We start from the raw sequence: 19,351 nt of genomic DNA on the forward strand, positions 1-19,351 counted from the left end.
TATAGTACATAGTTACATAGTACATATGAATCTGTTTAAAATGAATCTGTTTGGGTAAGAATTAACAGAGCAGACTATATGTGAAGTTAAACATTATGCATTTGCGGTAAACATTAAAAAAAATAATACATGTATGTATGCATGTATTTTATTCATTTTAAACAGAATTCATTTTACTAGTAGTACTTGTCTAGTATATGGTAAGGAATCCCTCCTGTTATAAAATTGTAACATGATCTATGAAACGTCTAACGGACATTAGATATGATTTAGACATTGCTGAACAAAGGCCAGTCAGAAGTAGACATTCAGTAGACATTTTATTGAAAAACAACATCAAAATAACCCAAGGTGGACATTTTATATCCATAGTCTCTTCACACGTCAGGTAGGGACACCCCTAGGAGACAGTCCTTTGTTTAGCACAATGCGCACTTATAAAGATATTAGCATCTGTCCGTTAATTAATTGCATCCCACCCTCTAAATTGCCTTGGCTTTGTGCAGTGCTTTTTATATGAATGCCAGTTTTCACACTTTTTTCTAAAGACATTCTGACAGACACCTCATGAACAATGGAAAACACAACAAGCAAGTCCTCCCCAAAAAGACCTGGGAAAGACATTCTTACAAATGTTTTTAAAATGTCCGGAATTTTCGAGAATGTCCAGTGTCCGTTAGCCGTTTTATAGACATTTTTGGCTCTACCAGTGATGTTTCCTCTTCCGTTCCAAACACCCAAGGTCATGTGAAGTCTATCACCATGGTAACTGGTGTTGGTTTACCGGTACATCATGCTGCAATTTTATAGCAGGAGGGATTTAGACTCCTTACCATATACTAGTACATGTATATGAATCTGTTTGGGTAAGAATGAACAGAGTAGACCATATATGCGAGGGACGGACGTTAAGCCATGCAGTGAGTGAGTGAGTGAGTGAAACATTATGCATTTGCTTTGTAAATGTTACCTTAATTTCTAGTATAGTTTATCTTTGTGTTCAACCACAAAACTATGGGACTAAAAAGTTAGATATAGAATTCTGCAGCAGGTTTAGTCCCTTACCTGGTAGTCCAAGGCAGTTCTTGAATCTTGTGCAGAGGTTTTTGTACTCACAGTTGCGAACCACAGCAGGTGTGATGGGCGGGCTGCCAACAACACTCTCCTTCATACCTACCAAAAAATAACATTATTAATAAGGCCACGCCAATTTAATTTGTTGCTTCTTGGATCGCCCTGTCCATTTTTTTAAGTCTCTTTCCAGCTTTCATCTGCTAGTTATGTTATTTCCAGCTTCCATAGCTGTTCTGAGGGAAGGTTGGATGAATACTTACCATCCACCATGTCTGCTTTCTCTCTGTTGTCATTCTCAATCATATCATCTCTAATTATTGTAATCTGAAACACACAAAATGGAAGTACTTTGAGAGGCAGCAAGGTATTCAAGAGTCGTGAGGATGCATAATATGCAATAAAGGATGCTGAATTCAAACTTATCACAACTTGAATGATGAACTGGATCATAACTGCATGTATCTGGTAGCTTCATGATCAAGACAACATAAGACATTATGCATGAGGCTTTGTTGATTTATATAACAAGTTATGGATGACATCTGCATGTGCATGACTTTGTGTCTGTTTCCAAAAAAAAAGTTTTAAATTATAAAGAATATTCAAATTAAAAATTATATTGGCAAATGATATGTGGAATGTCAACATCAATTCCAAAGGAAAAGAAAAAATGTTAAGAAATGAAAAGTCTATTAGTAATTATTTGCCATTATGTGTGTTTAGTCATGTGTTCAACCTTCATGACCACATGAGATTTCATAATGAAGGCAACCTTTATTTTTGCCAGACATTTTTTTATTTCCATGCTCACATCAGTTTTGGGGTTCCCAGAGGATGTCATCTATCTATAATCAAATCAACATGGCCTAATATAATATATAAAAAAAATGACAGTAGGACCTTATAACAAACAAACTTGAGTTTTACCTGCTCACACTGACCATATAGATCAATGACCACATAGCATGGCTGAGGGATGTCATGGGCAGCCACGCCCTGGTCTACACCATTCACAAACAGATGGAAGCATCCATTCAGGTCTACCATCACTCCAACAAGATGGCCGACATGGAGACTGTCCAGGTTTGGACCATACTGTTCCCTCACCTTTCCATAAGACAGGAAAATATGCAATCAGGCGTCTAGTTCTACATTGTGTTCTTGTGAATTGGGCACAGCGCATACATACATTGTATTCGATTGAAAATATTCAATGTAAATCAAATCTTTTAAAAATCTTTCCTAAGGCCACACCAATTTAATTTCTTGCTTAACGGATTTGCCCGCTTCAATATTTTCTGATTTGAAAATAAAAATAAAAATTCAGAATCAACTGCAAAATGCTCATATTTTGCTGAACAGTTCAAAACAGTCCTTTTCATCCTAGTTGTTACAGCTATTCCATCTTTCAATGCAATAGTATCATTAAAAGTTCAAAATTCATTGTTTAAATTTTAAATCAGCCTGGAGTGTTGACTTTATGGCTCCTATCGTACCATTTTGGGCCATAATAGGATGCCTAGGCCTGTTTTTATATTTTTTTTTCGCCCGCCCGCTCCATTGTTTTTCTAGAAAAATCCGTTAAGCAAGAAATTAAATTGGTGTGGCCTAATGCTTCCCTTTGTCATCTAAACATCTATAATGAATGTCATCCTTGTTCAGGCAGCAAAATTCGGTTTCTTCAGGTGTTTAGGGTAACTTGGATCCAAATTGACGAAATTATCTAACTTAATTACTAGTAATATAAGGGCAGCCAAATGCAATTTCAGGGCAGCAAACAAATCTGGATGAGGAAACCTGTTTGATATTACCATTTACTGCCATTTCTGTCCTTATTTCATACATAAAGCATTTGAAAATGGCCCCAACTCAAGCTACACTACCAGGACCGTAAAATTTAACGAACTTTTCGGTAGCGTGTACACGTACACGGCGAATGCACGATCGTGTGTTCGGCGTGTTTACGTTTGGGGTGGGCGGGATTTTGGGGGCCAGTAGGGCGGGGAATATTCAGAATATTCATGTTTCAGGCACCGTGTACACGGAATATTCATGAGAATATTCATGAAACAGCACGATTTACGGCAAAAAAAACAACAACGCATCGCCGCGCCAAGGCAACTGCGCCGCATGCGCAGTGTTTTATTTTGGCAGAGATGACGTAAATACCGTGTAGAATCCTTTCATATGAAGCTAACAACAAAATACAAGTACCATCCAAAACAACTAGATTGCCCAGTAACACAGTCTACATGATTATTTTGAGCAGGAAGTGCGATTCTGCTTCCTTTCATCGACCATATTTGAGCGAGCGATGATGTACGAAGTCCCTCCCACCGGGCGCACGTTCTCATGAACGTCTCCCGCGCCTTTGATAATACACATTTACTGTACCACGCCTGCGAAGGGAAGAAAAAGCAGCAGCCGCTTTGGTAGTTTTATTCACGTGTGTCCGACACTGAAGTTCTGATAATACCTGTATGTGTCTTACCACGTTTGCAATTTATGCCAAAGTCTCAATATCTAAAAAAAATGCATATCAGCCTCGCAAACATCAACAAATCATTCAAAAAAGCAACGAGTCCTTCGCCCACACGGCGTGCACGCGCCGTGCGCACGGCGTATTTACGGTGAGATACTGAACACAGACAGAGTACGTGCAGTAAATGAGCTTTAATATAGGGCGTGGTTTCGCTTCAATAGCAATAATTTCCCTATCAGCATTTGTATTCTAAAATTACCATGATACTTGTTTTAAGTTATTTTCATGTATCTGTTGACAATTTGTGGATAATACATGGGATTAGTAGCGCAGCGGCTACAAGCCGTGGAGCCGAGTTTATTCAGATTCGAGCGCAATCAACTCGTTGGAAGTTGTTGGAACGACTAGTTGGAAGAAATGATAGTTGCGTGGTGTTGGAACTTGGAGAATGATTGCTGCAAGGTTGAGAATTAAACAAAAGCCGACAGAAAAACTGGCAGACATTTTGCCACAAAAACGTACGCCACAAAGAAAGATCAATGACCGTGCCTAGCGAGTCGAAGTCAGCGGCGTTATAAAAATTTTCTGCAACTGCTATGCTGAAGCTACGATTTGATCATGAGCGCTGTGACAAAAAAAATAGCGGGGTTTGACACTGTTTGTTCCTGAATAAAACAGAGCTTGTAGATTACGTGATACGCCTGTGATTTTTACGTCCATGCTTTGGCCAAGTCTATTCAGTTTATTCGTTCACTATTCCCACGGCTGCATGTACTTGATTGACAGGCGGTTCCCTTTGAAAAAGTTGCCGCCGGCAGCCGTCGGCGCCCCAGAGTCTGATCGGCCTACGGGCCGAATAATTCAATTATCTGAGCAGCCAATGAGCACTGAGAAAAATGTTTCGTCCATCTTCGCTGTTAAGTCGATCTTCACCGACTATAATCGAGGTTCTACGAAGAATCCCGAAATTTGTCGAGTGTATACAGCGGTGTTTTCAGCTTGTTGCAGACGACAGGATCGCAAGACAGATGATTTGTGACATTTCAGAACCGAGAAAAATCTGCAATACACTGATATTTCTGCATAAAATTAACGAATATTTAATGTACTATGGAAACGTCAGTCCTTCATTCCGTGAGGCTGAAACAGCTATGTCAGACTATTATGAACCAATTATTTCCTGTCGTGGATATTCGCCGTGAATATTCGACACGTTCTGGACTGTGTACTGTGTGTGCCGCGAGTAAAACTTTCAAGCGAATACACAATAGTTCTAGAATTGCAGTGCAGCACCATTCTAGAAGTTTTACAGGGTGATCAGATTCCACTCGATAATACTAGCTTGACACTGGATTCACGCTTGCGTCCGACCCGCAACATGAGAAAAATCATGACTCATTGTGAGATACCGTAATTTAAAAAAAAGTAGAGCTGCCGAAAAATTTTACTTACCTGTGAAAACAAGCAAGCTCCCACTGAAATCACCTCTTTTCACATTTTGGGGGGACACTACTTACCTCTAAATTTATTGCGTAAGATCCATCGGGTGTGTAAACAACATTCATTTTCATTCAACAAAAAATGAGCTGTAGCTGTGATCTGTATACTAGTAATACTTGAAGTAGCACCCTAGTACAATCATTCAATCCAAGAACAGGACGTAGTTTGTAACATTTTGTAATGTTTCTGACACACGAAAAAATGCTGACTAATTTTCTAGTAATTTATTTTCGATACTTATACATGACTGTGCTTTCAATAGTACGAGCAAGGAGGTTCAAGTTTTTTGTATGAAACGCCTACCAAAAAATCAGTTATTAGAAGTCATGGTAGTATTACAGACTAACTAATGTTGGGCAACCAAACACATACATAAACGTTGCTTAAACAACTCGTCCTTGTTTCTTGCAACCCCCTATGTTTTACCAAGGAGATTTTCGGATGTTGTCGTCATTTTTATTCGTGATAACAAAGTAACAAAGAAGTTAACTGGGAAACGTGACCCTGCGAATTCAAGTTTATATACAACTTGCGTATCCGCCACGGGTACAGTACGCCGAGAAAAAGCTTTCGAACCGTCGTTTCTCAGACCAGATTTCTTTTCACAAAATAGAAGAAAGGGGATGTTGCATTTGCATCAGGGCGACAATGATAATTATTTTTTGTTTGACAATACGCCCGCGTGTTTGACAGTGCATAAGAATAGTGAATAAATTACGGGTTTTCTAAGAGTGGTGCACTTTAGTGGTAACAACAACAGACATCTGTGTTTAGATTTTGGTCGATTTCGTATGTTCTCTTACTAGTTCAGACGAAGATTTCTTTTGCCGAAGGTGAAGAAAAATCTTCTTTTCTCTTCAAGCGAAGACAGACTTAGATTCTCAGACATCTTTAACATGGTCGATATTACAATACACATTTCTGTCTGGCACTGTCTGTCCCTAGCTCCGCATGAAAAATATAACAAAAAGCTGTTACAGGTATGCATCAAATGTCGAGTCCAAATCGGATTTTTTCATCGCGGAGGTTACAAAAAGTTCCACGTGTTTTTCTGTTTTCACACTTAGTTAAATAGGATAGCAGTGAAGAAAGATATTTTCCTATTAAAAATATCTGCGTGAGAACAAAATACATGTTCTTTAGAGTATCATTTCTTAGTTACTTGTGTCCAAAAGGCTACTACGACATATAGTACCAAGGTCGTTGCTAGTACTTGCCTCTGTTAATATAAATGCTATGTTCCCTTTTGTTTGTACAGGCACACAGACATCGATCGTCTGAGCAAGTTGGAGGAAAGCTATCCATGCCGTTAGGCCTTGCGGGGGAGATCTCTTTTTACCTCCTTGCTCTTGCCAATATAGAATTGTTTTGGCCAATCAGATCTGTTTTGGTTTTTGTTCCGTTTTGACTTACTGTTTGCTAGCCGGCTTGATACTCTGGGAATTATAATTTTACTAACGTGGGGATTCACACATGTCAACAGAATTCAATCAACCATGGAGGCTCTTTTTTCTACCTCCATAAATCAACAAAGCGAAATATACAAACATTTCAGTCTCAACACTATATGTTACTGGGTACAAGAAGGTGCAATCTAGACTAGAGTTAGGACAAACTATGATCGCTCCAAAAACGATAATAAAAAGAACAAGTCGGCATGTGCATGCAGTATTCTCCCTCGCTCGTGCAGTTTTAGTCTAAGCACCTGTATGTATAAAAGAGAACATACAAAAAGTTAATAACCTGTCAAAATATATCTTATATAAAAATGGGGGGTTGTGACCCCGAGACTTTTCCAACAAGTTCTGTTATATTCAGTGAGAGCTGTCGACGATACAAAAGAAAACATGACGCGCAACGGACTTGTACACCTGGTACTGAAGCGATCTTTGGCGTCTCCGACTATCACTATCAGACACAAACGGTCCATATTCATTCTTCTATAAATTAGTACTAGACAGTATAATCTGCACAAGGAGGTTTAATCTGAATGATTAAAAATATCCGCAGCTTTACGTAGGTTACACATACTGACAGAAAGTAGACTGCAGTAGAAAATAATCAAAGCTCCTTGTGTTTAAATCTTTAAGTTCTAACCTGCTTGTTTTATGTTTGTTTTTGTTACCAAATTATTCCGCATCTAATAGTGGCCGCCGTAGAATAAAATAGAAGCCCTGAAACATTTTATTGGCAGCGTAATTTCCTGTACACCGACAACCTCCTTGGTAAAACAGAATGTCCGGCCACAACTTGGCACGCGTGTAGCGAAAGTTGTACCGACTTCTTTGATCTGAAACTCGAACCGCCCCTTTCGGCGGTTGCGTCGGAGTTCATCAATCAATTTTGACAGGACTGGCCATGGGGCGCCGTGATGTCTTGGGAGAAATGTTCTACTACGAGATGTGTGTGAATTTTGACTTTCAATATCAGGATTACTACTCCATTCCTACAAGAACCCTGACTTCATTTTTGAAAACCACTGTTTTATATAAAGCGATTTGGCGGATGCAATAACTCATGATGTGTTTATTCAATACTTGATTGATATAATATAGAAAAAAAAAACCGTGGTCTTTCCTCCCCGTAAGCACATATTCAGCCCCGTGCCGAACAAATCACTGGCTTTTCATTTTTGTGTTGTTTACTCGCGCCGCCTCGTGGCCGGCCGGCCGCATCAATGAGGTTTCTGCTGGCCGTTTAAACGTCATCTTTCGACCAGTTTACTAGTATATCATTCACGCCGGGAAGGGCCTAAATGGGTTTGGAAAATTTTTTGACCCGGGGGGGAAGGTCCTAGGAAATCTTTTAAACACTAATCCTCACCGCTAAATATTGTACAATAGAGCATTACGCAATCCGTTTCGGCAGCGCGGGCCGCGGGGAGCACATGGCGACGTAGAGGAAATCGGCAAATTATTACGCTGTGTTTGCGGGATAAATGCCGGCACACGAACTTTAATTATTATCTCCAAAGAATAACACAGTTCCTATACGAAAACAGCTGGCCCAAAATGTAAACGAAAGGCAACTTTCGCCCGCAGCTGACCGGTAGATATAGGATTCTATTCGTACATATCGTAATGGACACACAATATCGCGACATTGCGCGCTGACGTGACCGGTATACAACTGTCGTAAAATCAAACGTAATTATTTCTTGCCTGAGGCTATTGACAGGATCGTCCTGTCAACAGCAGGAAATACTGCACTGCTGACAGGATCGTCCTGTCAATAGCAGAAAATACTGCACTGCTGACAGGACGATCCTGTCAATAGCAGAAAATATTGCACTGCTGACAGGACGATCCTGTCAATAACAGGAAATACTGCATTGCTGACAGGATCGTCCTGTCAGCAGTGCCATTTTTGACACTGTTGACAGGATCGTCCTGTCAGCAGTGCCATTTTTGGCACTATTGACAGGATTTTTTAAATCTTCCATTTTAGGCTCTATTGACATGATTTCTTCTTTGTTTTCATTTGTTTAACCAGTCAGAAGGCATATGCTACTGTACTGCAGATTAGGCGTTTCACGATGGCGGCTATCATCACGTTAACTGAGTTATCAATACAGAGTACTCCAGCAGATATATGTCAAAACTAGACATGTTCAAAATATAAATACAAGCGAATTTCATGCATAAGCTGTCTGAAATACGAAGGCAGTTACATAAGATGAAGACAATAAAAAAGACAAAAAGAAGTTGATCTCTATCCATTATTTATTCTTTCAACAACTTTGAAATCAAATGGAACAAATCCAGGAAAATACCGCTGGTGTGGCATTTCAGCTAGCCGGCCCGCTAACAACAACAGCCCCCTGGCGCGCGTATCCAGCTGGCCACCGAATTTTACCGGCCCCACTGGGCCCCACTCTGCCACAGTACCGGCAAAGGCACGCTGCAGGGCCTGGCACGCTGGTTAGTGTTACTGGGGGCGGGTTGTTGTGTTGCTGTTAGCACGCCTGACGGTTAAGAACCCTGGGTGCCCCAGAGTCCGGCGTTTATTTGGCGATAGATTTCGGGAGAAACCGTATTTGTCCGCTACCATTATCCACCCAAACCCCTTCGTCCACGCGAAGCCCTCTAACGCCTCATGCGCGAGGAGATAATTAGACCCAGTGTGCCAAGTAGGTCTGCCGGGAGTTATAATGGCTTCCCATGACTTTTACTTAGGAGATAGACACTCGCGCGCGGGGTGGCACCCAGGCCTGGTGGCACCCAGGCTAGCCCGACGGGTACCCGCCGGTGGACCGCTGTGTCATTCCCGCGGCGCCGGCTGTAACAGGCCTGGGCTGTAATGGCTAGCGCTTACTGTCGCCCGACTAGCCTCTACCAGGCACCGTGGATCGCTGGAAAAATAATAGAAATTGGCCGAAATAAAGGGAATATATACCAAGGGAGTTAGCCGGCCAGAGAAGCTCCAATTGGCGACCTTGGTATATATACCCTTGGTATATATCGGCCAATTTCTACTATTTTTCCAGCGATCCGCGGTGCCTGGTAGAGGCTAGTCGGGGCGACAGGCACGCACTGCCGCCGCATTGCTTACGGGAGGCCAGGCGCGCGCTACCGAGCGGGGGATCAATGTATGCACGACGATCTGCAGGGGCCGCAGCGCAGGATCGTAAAAAATGGCCTAATAGCATACATAATAACACCTACATAAGACCTACACGAACCAGCGCCCACCCCAAAATTTCCAGTATGAAATAAAAATACCAAAATTTTATCGATCCTGTCAATAGTAGAATAATTTGTACTGCTGACAGGAAAAATCCTGTCAGCAGTGCAAATTATTCTACTATTGACAAGACGATCCTGTCAGCAGTGCAGTATTTTCTGCTATTGACAGGACGATCCTGTCAGCAGTGCAATATTTTCTGCTATTGACAGGACGATCCTGTCAGCAGTGCAATATTTTCTGCTATTGACAGGACGATCCTGTCAATAGCCACAGGCTTATTTCTTTACCGTGCAGACCAGCGGCTCATTATCGGTATCCCAGTGATAATGAGCTGACTCCCCGCTGATCTGGACTCCGCCCCAAATGTGCACACGGTGTGTGTACGAACGTGTACACGCCGTGCGTTTGTTTGTGTAACAGCGTAAATCGTTAAATTTTACGGTCCTGGTAGTGTACATGAGGAATCCCTATGTTTTGGTACCACCAATAAATTACTAGTATCATACCTAGAAACAGCCTACCATACAAAACAAGCAACAATTTTTTAGTGACATAATTTTTGCCTCACAGATATCAGTATGCTGTGGGATAGGGTTACAAAATATGACTGGAAAAATGAATTTGAAAATCTAGTTTTACTGGCTGTAAATTACTTTTATTCCACACCAATTTAATTTGTTGTTTCTCATGCACCCCATGAAGCCGGAAAATATGAGCCATGAAGTGAACATACCAGGCTGGTTTATATTAACATATATATAAACAATAGATTTCAAACTTTTAATGAAACAAAATTGCATTGTTACATTGAAAAACTTAAGAAAAGGACTTTTTTCAACCGTTGGGGCCAAAATATGTCCCATGACATTTTGCTTGAGCATTTTGCAGTTAATTTAGAATTTTTTTTGCAAATCAGATAAAAATGGACAGGGCGATCCGAGAAACAACAAACTAAATTGGTGTGGCCTTAATGTTAATCCTCTCCCTCCCTGTCGTACCTTGACAGAGTTGTTGAAGAGGGCGTTCCCCTGGATGATCCAGGAGGATTTCTTGATGCCCACAGCTGTGAGAGGGAAGCTGAGTTTGTCTGGAGTCTGGCCTACAACTCCTATCAACAGTGAGGACGTCCAACGGGGGTTCAACTTGTCTACTCTCACCTGGTCCAGATGGAAGACAACATACATGTATCATTCAAAACAAGTAACAATAGCATGATATTTCATCTGGGTTGGAGGGATACATTGGGCAAAAAGTTAATGCTGTCATCCCAACATTAAAGAGTTACATGACTGTGTACATTGTGTACATACACAAACTTTGTAACTCGGAAATTTGTCTCCAGTCTTCTGTATCTGTATCATATCAGGACACCCTAAAGATGCCGTATACTTTCCACACTCCCAACCCCTGCCATGCACCCTTCAGCCTTAGTATAAAATTTGTATATAATACAAAAATTATGCTGTAATGAAGCAAAAAAAATTGGCAGCCTGTATTCTTCCAAATTTGCACCTCAAAATGCAGTGTTTGAGAACATTTTGAATGAAAAAAAATAACTGTCCATAGGCGACAATTCTCCGTGACGTTTTATATTTTGCAGATTGAGAACAGTAATAGTGTATGTAAACAGTGTGTGATCACTTAACAACTGGTAACAACGTATAGTAAAATTGGCTAAATCCCTGGTCTAATAATCTAGCCTGGCTAAAAAATCGCCACCTGCTCAGAAGTTTACCGCCCCCATTGGGGAAACAGTTGCAGACTGACTAGTGTAAACACAGGCTACATATAATCAACAACACGTCAATATAAATAGATGAACAAAGTCAGCTTTCATAACAATATCTTTCATTTACTACATATTATTCATTTGACAAGGTATCGCAGTAGGTGCAAACCACGATTCCAAAAGATACAACCATTATGCACAACAGCCACCTAATATCTGCTTAGAGACCCTCGGCTACCAGACAACTACCTAAACCTACGGCCTATTCCACAGCACTGACAAACCTGGAATAGCTGCATACGGGGCAGTGGTCTGCGGCTGACCACGATGCCCTGGTTGTAGCTGGCTGTCCGACAGGCCGTCATGTTGTCGTTGATGAGCTGGATGTTTTTCCCATGATTCCAGTGGAACTCCATACACACCAGCTCTAACGATGTGCATTCTGCATCCAACTGGAAAGGAATCAAACATCACTGAATATTTGCTGACCCAGAAAAAGTATAATCACTTATTAGTTCAAAGGGTTAATATAATTATATACATCCACCCATCTCCCTGTCCTTTTACCATCTAAAGTATCACAAAAAAACTTTCTACTAAGATCACAAAACCCACTCATTATGCAAAACTTGGGAATATTCCTTATCCACTGCCTTCAAAGAAGTCAAACCCCATAACCCAAACTCCATAAGTAAAATTAATGTAGTTACTTTATGTTGATCAGACAGTACGAAAAAATCAGTTGTACAAAAATGTATATTGTTCTCTATTGGTTTTTAAATCAATTTACTTTTTCATCCTGTACATACAATTAGCCTTCAGGCATGATTTTACAAATAAAGTATCATTTATTTTAAATATATTCCCCAATTTGCTACAGAACAGTATGAGTTCTTGAGACTGTAACCAATAGTGGTTGTATACAGTCACATGTCTGCAACTTGAAACCTGGCATGAATTAAAGGCATCCAGTGCAGTTTTTAGGGCTTGGAAACCTGATTTTTCAATATTCTAGTCATTTATCTACATACTGAGTTGAAACCATACTATCCCAATGTATATTGACCGTCATGGAGCAAAAATTCCCAAAATTCTGATGGAAAGTTGTTACTGGAAGGGCCCTGGGCTGATTTTTAGGGTACCACCCAGAAAATAAAAGACTCATCTTGGGGCTTGTTTCGGCAGTTTTAAATGCCCAAAGTATGAAATACTGACTCAAATGTGTTAATGTGAAGCAGTATGTGTCAATATCACAAAGATTGCCTTATTCAGAATATTTCCAGTTTTGCTGCCCTGAAATTGTATTGGATGCCTTTAAAGAACATCAGCCATGACTGCAGTACCATGTTGATCCTCACCTCCAGTGACTCTGTGCTGGTAGAACTGATAGAAGGAGGTCTGTCTGACTCGGTCAGGTCAGAGAAAGATGAACTGATGACTGTCACCTGCTCCACTCGACCATACAGGTCCACCACTGCATACATGTCCTGCAGGAAAAAAACATGACCCAACATCATACTTGCACACATGCAGGCATTAACTTGGTAATTCCATCAGCAATTATAATAAGATTCTTTATTCACAAAACAAAACGTAGAGACTTTTGTATGGTCTTCTACAACTAAAGGTCTAACAAAGTTAAATACATTTATGGGTAACTTCATCCTACAAACAGAATATATATGTATATATGTGGCAAATTACATACAAAATGTATATCAGTGGTAACAGTAAAGGTTTAACTATTCTCTAACATGTAGTCTCTAGTCTCTAAGATTGAAATATTCTTTAATGTATTTTCCTATTTGAGTACTTGGTTATCTCCCCTGAGAATGTAATTGAATTTATCTATAGGATCTAACGTATTGAATATCTATAGGATCTAACGTATTGAAATCAGGCATTGTCTGACTGAGGCTGGTGAAGAAACACAGTTTACCTTTGGAACACTGTTAGCGGCTACCCCCATGTCCTCCCCATTGATAACTATGTGCATGGTGCCATCTGTACATCTCTTCACACCAACCCTGCCTCCAACCTAAGAAAGGTTTGCAACACAATAAGGAGTGGAAGATGAGATTATCAAAGTCAAATTGCCAGGTCAAACAACTTTTAACTAGTTTCATGCAATAATTATTAAATGTTCAGTACTAGATTCGTCTAGACAATGTATGATGGGCTATATGGAATATTTTAAGCCTCAAAGATTGAACAGTTACCATAGGGCATGCAAATATTTTCTTGGGCCACACCAATTTAATTTCTTGGTCAACGGATTTGCCCCCTACATTTTTTTCGATTTGCAAAAAAAAAAAAAACTGCAAAATGCTCATATTTTGCCCTGAACAGTTGAAAACAGTCTTTTTCTTCCTAGTTGTTACAGTTATTCCATCTTTCAATGCGATGGTATCATTAAAAGTTCAAAATTCATTGTCTAAATTTTGAACCTGCCTGGTGTGTTGACTTCATGGCTTTTATCGTACCATTTTGGGCCATAGGATGCCTAGGCCTGTTTTTATTTTTTTATTCTTTTCGCCCGCCCGCTCCATTATTTTTCTAGAAAAATCTGTTAGCCAAGAAATTAAATTTGTGTGGCCTTGTTTTATTTTGTAACAATCCACACTTATTCCACTCTTGCTGAAGTGCTGAAAAATCCTAGTTACTGAATACCGTACATTGTATGCAAAATGTATGTACATGTGGTTCAATGTCAAATTTCAAAATACAATGTAGATATTTCTCCTATACACTGTTATAAATGTACAACTTTAAATTCTGAACAAAATTATTATTAGTCACTAAAATATTTTGGGTTTATTGAAAACCATAAATGCATGTACATGTTTTTAATTTATTACTTACTAATTACCATATCACAGAATATTAATTCTTCAATAATTGTTCAATATTGAATGAATTTGTTCAGGATTCACATGTGTTACATATGCATGTTACATACATGTAACAGACAAAGCCCACTTTTTTTCCAAATTTCAACATTATAATCAGAGTATAATCAACAACCATGCCCGTAGCCAGGATTTTGAAGGGGGGTTCTTCCCACTGCTTGAGGAACCAGCGAGTGCCGAAGGTGCGAGGTTTCTAGGGGGGTCCGGAGGCATGCTCCCCCTGAAAATTTTGAAAAATGAACCTTCGAAAATGGCATTTCGTGCATTTTTGAGAGGATTTCCAAGGAAAAAATCAGAGATAAATTTTTATTCAATGACAAAGGGAGCAGTTGATTCCAGTCCATCTTTTCAAGAAAAACTTTTACATAAAAAGTGGACCAAAAAGTGGACCTTTGAGTCTTGTGGGGGGGTTCTTCCAAACCCCCTGAACCCCCCCTGGCTACGGGCATGATAACCTTTCCAAAAAGATGAAGTTTTGAAAAGCCAGATTGCACAATACTTACCTCTAATCTATCCAGGGTTGGAGCATAGTTCTCTTTCAACATCAGGCCATTTCTCTTGATGCTTGACCCAGACATGACCCAGGTAACTTTGGAGCGCAGGTCGATGGCAGAGGGAGGCAGGTTAGCAGTGGGAGTCACCTCGTATGGTGTGAGCATGCTGAGTCCAATCTGTAAGGACCCAGACCATCGGGAAGATGTCTGCTCTATTCTGATCTGTAGAGACAAAGACATGCTATAATTCAACTTTTGTCTAATAAATAAATGTTTCTAATTGTCACCGTTCAGGGCTCGAAATACTGGGTGCATGTATACCTTAGTGCACCCAAATTTGGAGCTGTGCACCCAATTTTTTCTGTGGGTGCACTGGTGCACCCAAATATTTTTGTAGGTATTTTTGTACATATCAAATCATAATAGTATGCAGGATATTGTTAGCATCCAAGTGTCAGAAAAATAATAAAATCTTTGTTGTTAGTAGTACTTGTTTAAGATTTTGAAGTTAGCTCCCATTTCAGATTCAAGCTCAGAAGAGGAGCAGTAAGATCTGTAATTAGGTTTTGTTTTATATGGTGCACCCAAAAAATTTGAGTGCACCTAATTTTTTTAGGTTGGGTGCTCCCAAAAATGAATTTCAAGCCCTGCCGTTTATGTTGCTTTTTCCCCATGAATGAATACAATACCTTAGTACCACACCAAAAATCACAACGATCTGTCAACTGATTCTTGAGTTATCCTCCACTAAACCTCCACAGGACTTTCAAATGCCTTTATACATTGTAGTTCCAGAACAAGCTGCTAGGGGGCTCAAAAGTATGTCACCTCTTCCCAAGCAACAGAGCTAATGGTATCAACGATCCAAACTCCGTGACCCTAGCATGTCCAGGTCACGAGGTATCCAAACCAGAAATTTCCCTGCAGTACCAAAACAAGCCAACAGGTGGCCCAAAGTCTAATCATTTTGAGGGGTTGTCAAAACCTACCCCCTTATACCAAGTTTCATCACAATCCATCTACTAGTATACCTTTTTGACTTATTGTGCTAAACCACAAGCATGCATGCACCCATGCACAAATTCCACAAAAATAACCTTCTTAGCAAAGGTGCACATGTGAATATGACAAGAAGTGGTTGGCTGCCCCAGGTTGACTGTAATAATATATTCGAATGTATATAAAGAAAAGTTACCTTTACCTCAAACAACTCATCACTTCTGAGAGGCTTCGAGCTGAGTAACAGGCCATGGTTGAAGTTGCGTACTCTGGTGGCCGTACAGCTGTTGTTTTTGAGAGCTACGTTCTTCCCTACATTCTGGTGGAACCTATGGATGGCTCCTGGAACTGGAAGACAACAAATTCTAAGGGTCATACATTGTACAAGTAAGTATTGGCAAGAGCCCAAACCTCTAGTGGCAGCTGGTTTGTAAGCAACATTCTTTCCCCATGCCAAATTTGAGGTCATTTGACTTAGGTAGCGACATACGTGTAATAGTACAATTATACTAGTATACTTTTGGACTGAAAATGAGAAAATCAAATGATTTATGCCAAAATGTAAGTAAAGTCCTGTATAGGTACGTCATACAAAAGTTTCAGGCTGAACTAGGGAACAGCTCGTGGGGCCCAAATGTTTGTTTGAAAAGAGACAAAAATCAAAGTTAACTTTCTTTTACACCTTCTGACAAACTACATTTTTGTACCACATGAAAGAACAAGTCTTAGAACAAAAGATTTATGATATTGTATTTGTTACACCAATGGCATGTTCTGCATATTCAATGATCTTCACAATCTTACTAAATCTTTTTCCCATCTTTTTTTAACAGATTTCTTTCTGCCACACTGTCTATAATATCAACTCAGTGCACGTGGCTTTACAATATGGTGTGTAAAACAGAGAAGACTAGTAAGACTCACGTGGTGAGGTGAAGTTAAACTGCTGAAGGTCTCCATTAATGAGGCTGTTCTCACTGCCACTGGTGATGGACACCTGGGCACACTGGCCATACAGGTCTATCACAGCATAGATACCTGCACATGGTACATACAAGACTTTCACACCTCCTATAAATCTCTTGTTTTATCTTGTCTCATTGATTACGGAAATAAGAATTTGAGGATCTTGTTTTTATGCCTTTGTTATGATGATGATCCTCCTCAAGAGTTGACTTACAGTCATACACTTGTGCCTCAGACATTGTTTTTTTACCTTCACTGAATGCAGTTACTGTACATTTGTACTTTCAATGATGTTATTTTGAATTTGTGGTTACCTCTTCAAAATCATGACACCAGCTGGGATATGTGACTGTTTTATATTTTTTGTGTACGGCAGAGTTCTTTTAACTTATGAACTTGAAAAACCACGAAAACACCCTTGTCTCTCGTACTGTGAAATAAAGCCAGTGACTCTGAAAGTACAATACACCTCCAGTAATAACTAATACGTGTATCACACGTCATGTACATGTGTACAAAATGTACGGAACCAGTGTGGTAAACTAAAAATCTGCCAGTGACGTCATATCACTGAATCCAGGTCTAGCTGTGTGGCGTCGGGTGGTGTAGTGGTAGAGTGTTTGACTATGAAGCGGGGAGACCAGGGTTCGATCCCGAGTTGTACCCGGGACATGTCTGGACATGCGCCCGACGTTGTGCCCTTCGGAAAGGCATTTTACACAGCTTTCCTCACTCCACCCAGGTGTGAATGGGTACCTAACTTTGGTTGGGGAAAGTTGTATTGAGGTCACCTTGTGGTGCCGAATGGCAGCCGCACAGACCCTTGCTACAGATATGTGTATCGTGTGTTATCTGATTGTGTGATTTGTATTGATTATTATGTGATACCCTGCATCAATTCAGCCGTATAAAAGCTGCGACTGCACGGGTACTGTCAAAAATGTCTATAAAACGTCTAACGGACATTTAACGTTCTCAAATGTTCCGCATATTTTAAAAGCATTTGTAAGAATGTCTTTCCCAGGTCTTTACAGGTTCTTTTTGGGGAGGACTTGCTTGTTGTGTTTTCCATTGTTCATGAGGTGTCTGTCAGAATGTCTTTAGAAAAAAAGTGTGAAAACTTGCATCCATATGAAATGCACTGCACAAAGCCAAGACAATTTATATTGCAGGACACAATTAATTAACGGACAGATGCTAATATCTTTATAAGTACGCATTGTGCTAAACAAAGGACTGTCTCCTAGGGGTGTCCCTACCTGACGTGTGAAGAGCCTATGGATAGAAAATGTCCACCTTGGGTTTCGATGACGTTTTTCAGTAACTATGTCTACTTAATGTTCTCCCGACTGGCCTTTGTTCAGCAATGTCTAAATCATATCTAATGTCCGCTAGACGTTTTTGGCTCTACCAGTGTTTGGACAATAAAAAAAGATTTTTTTAAAGAAGCTTGTTGCTAAAGAGATGTTGTTACCTGGTGGTACCTCTGTGCAGGCCACACCCTGGTCCACACCATTCACAAAGAAGTGCATCTCCCCGTTAGACGTGCGCATCATGCCCAGACGGGAGCCCCCGGTCAGGGTGTCCAGGTCTAACTGATAACCATTCCTTATGGTACTACCATCCTGCATCACAGCAGAACCACTGTAGGGGGGAGAACACAAGTTTGACATGTGCATGTAAATTCAGGAGAGGAAACAAGTTATATAGCCTTCATAGCATGCCAAAAACTGGGGGTTTGGGGGGTCTTTGGGATCTTTTATGTGCTATTTTCTGATTGCATATAGACAACATAACCGGCCTGGTTGAATTACCCACATTTTTAGAACTGGGCTTATCAGACAACAGCTGAAGACCACCAAACCCCCAGTTCTATAAGCCTGCTAAGGAAGAACAAGTTATACATGATGTTGCAACAAACGCCATGATGAGGGTAGCTATAGAGTCCTACAAAAGACCCTCATGGACTCCAGTTGCATCCTGGAGATCCGAAAAATGAAGAAGGATGAGAAAATTGTAAATGTAAATAGAAGAACAAACCAGAAAAGGACATTACAGAAATTAAATGAAGAGATAAAGAAACCACCATCCCATATGTATTACATATCCCAATGGGAAAAAGCAACAAGAGAAGAGCACAAAACGATACAACACTGACATGATAAGAGAAAAGCAAGAAGGCAAACACATGGGGCTGTCTATGACAAACAGGAGCAGATGAACAGAGACAACAACAACAACCACAACATGAGAGCATATCTTGAAAGTTCATCTGTGTTTGGTAGAAATCATTATGAAGCAAGTTTAAACGGCAATTTCCAACACAACAAGTTAGAAAATTTGGGTGAGTCCAATTTGTTGTGTTGGAAACTGCCGGTTAAACTTGCTTCATAATATGAGAGCAAGAAAGTTGTCCTACCTGAGCATCCATGTATCATAATCAATATCAGTCATGGTGTTCGGGAATTCCAAATCATCTGGTCTGATGGCTGTCAAACCTATAACAGAGACA

General features: G+C 40.2%; 1 protein-coding gene across 2 annotated transcripts in view; it reads right to left on the reverse strand.

Annotated features, from left to right (window-relative positions):
• The window catches only part of LOC109465639 (neuralized-like protein 4), a 38,724-nt gene that overhangs the window by 5,152 nt on the left and 14,221 nt on the right, over positions 1-19,351 (reverse strand). For both annotated transcript variants that reach the window (XM_019763012.1, XM_019763010.1), the window contains exons 12-23: positions 19,259-19,337; positions 18,314-18,483; positions 16,798-16,911; positions 16,076-16,221; positions 14,884-15,096; positions 13,411-13,509; positions 12,830-12,958; positions 11,756-11,923; positions 10,741-10,899; positions 2,002-2,181; positions 1,335-1,398; positions 1,066-1,173 (exon numbers count right to left, since the gene is read on the reverse strand). In XM_019763012.1, coding sequence (XP_019618571.1) covers positions 1,066-1,173; positions 1,335-1,398; positions 2,002-2,181; positions 10,741-10,899; positions 11,756-11,923; positions 12,830-12,958; positions 13,411-13,509; positions 14,884-15,096; positions 16,076-16,221; positions 16,798-16,911; positions 18,314-18,483; positions 19,259-19,337 — 1,629 coding nt within the window. The remainder of the gene's footprint in view (positions 1-1,065; positions 1,174-1,334; positions 1,399-2,001; positions 2,182-10,740; positions 10,900-11,755; positions 11,924-12,829; positions 12,959-13,410; positions 13,510-14,883; positions 15,097-16,075; positions 16,222-16,797; positions 16,912-18,313; positions 18,484-19,258; positions 19,338-19,351) is intronic.

Source organism: Branchiostoma belcheri, unplaced genomic scaffold (assembly GCF_001625305.1).
Source record: "Branchiostoma belcheri isolate BF01 breed outbred unplaced genomic scaffold, Haploidv18h27 scaffold155, whole genome shotgun sequence".
In the NCBI taxonomy this organism is placed as follows: domain Eukaryota; kingdom Metazoa; phylum Chordata; class Leptocardii; order Amphioxiformes; family Branchiostomatidae; genus Branchiostoma; species Branchiostoma belcheri.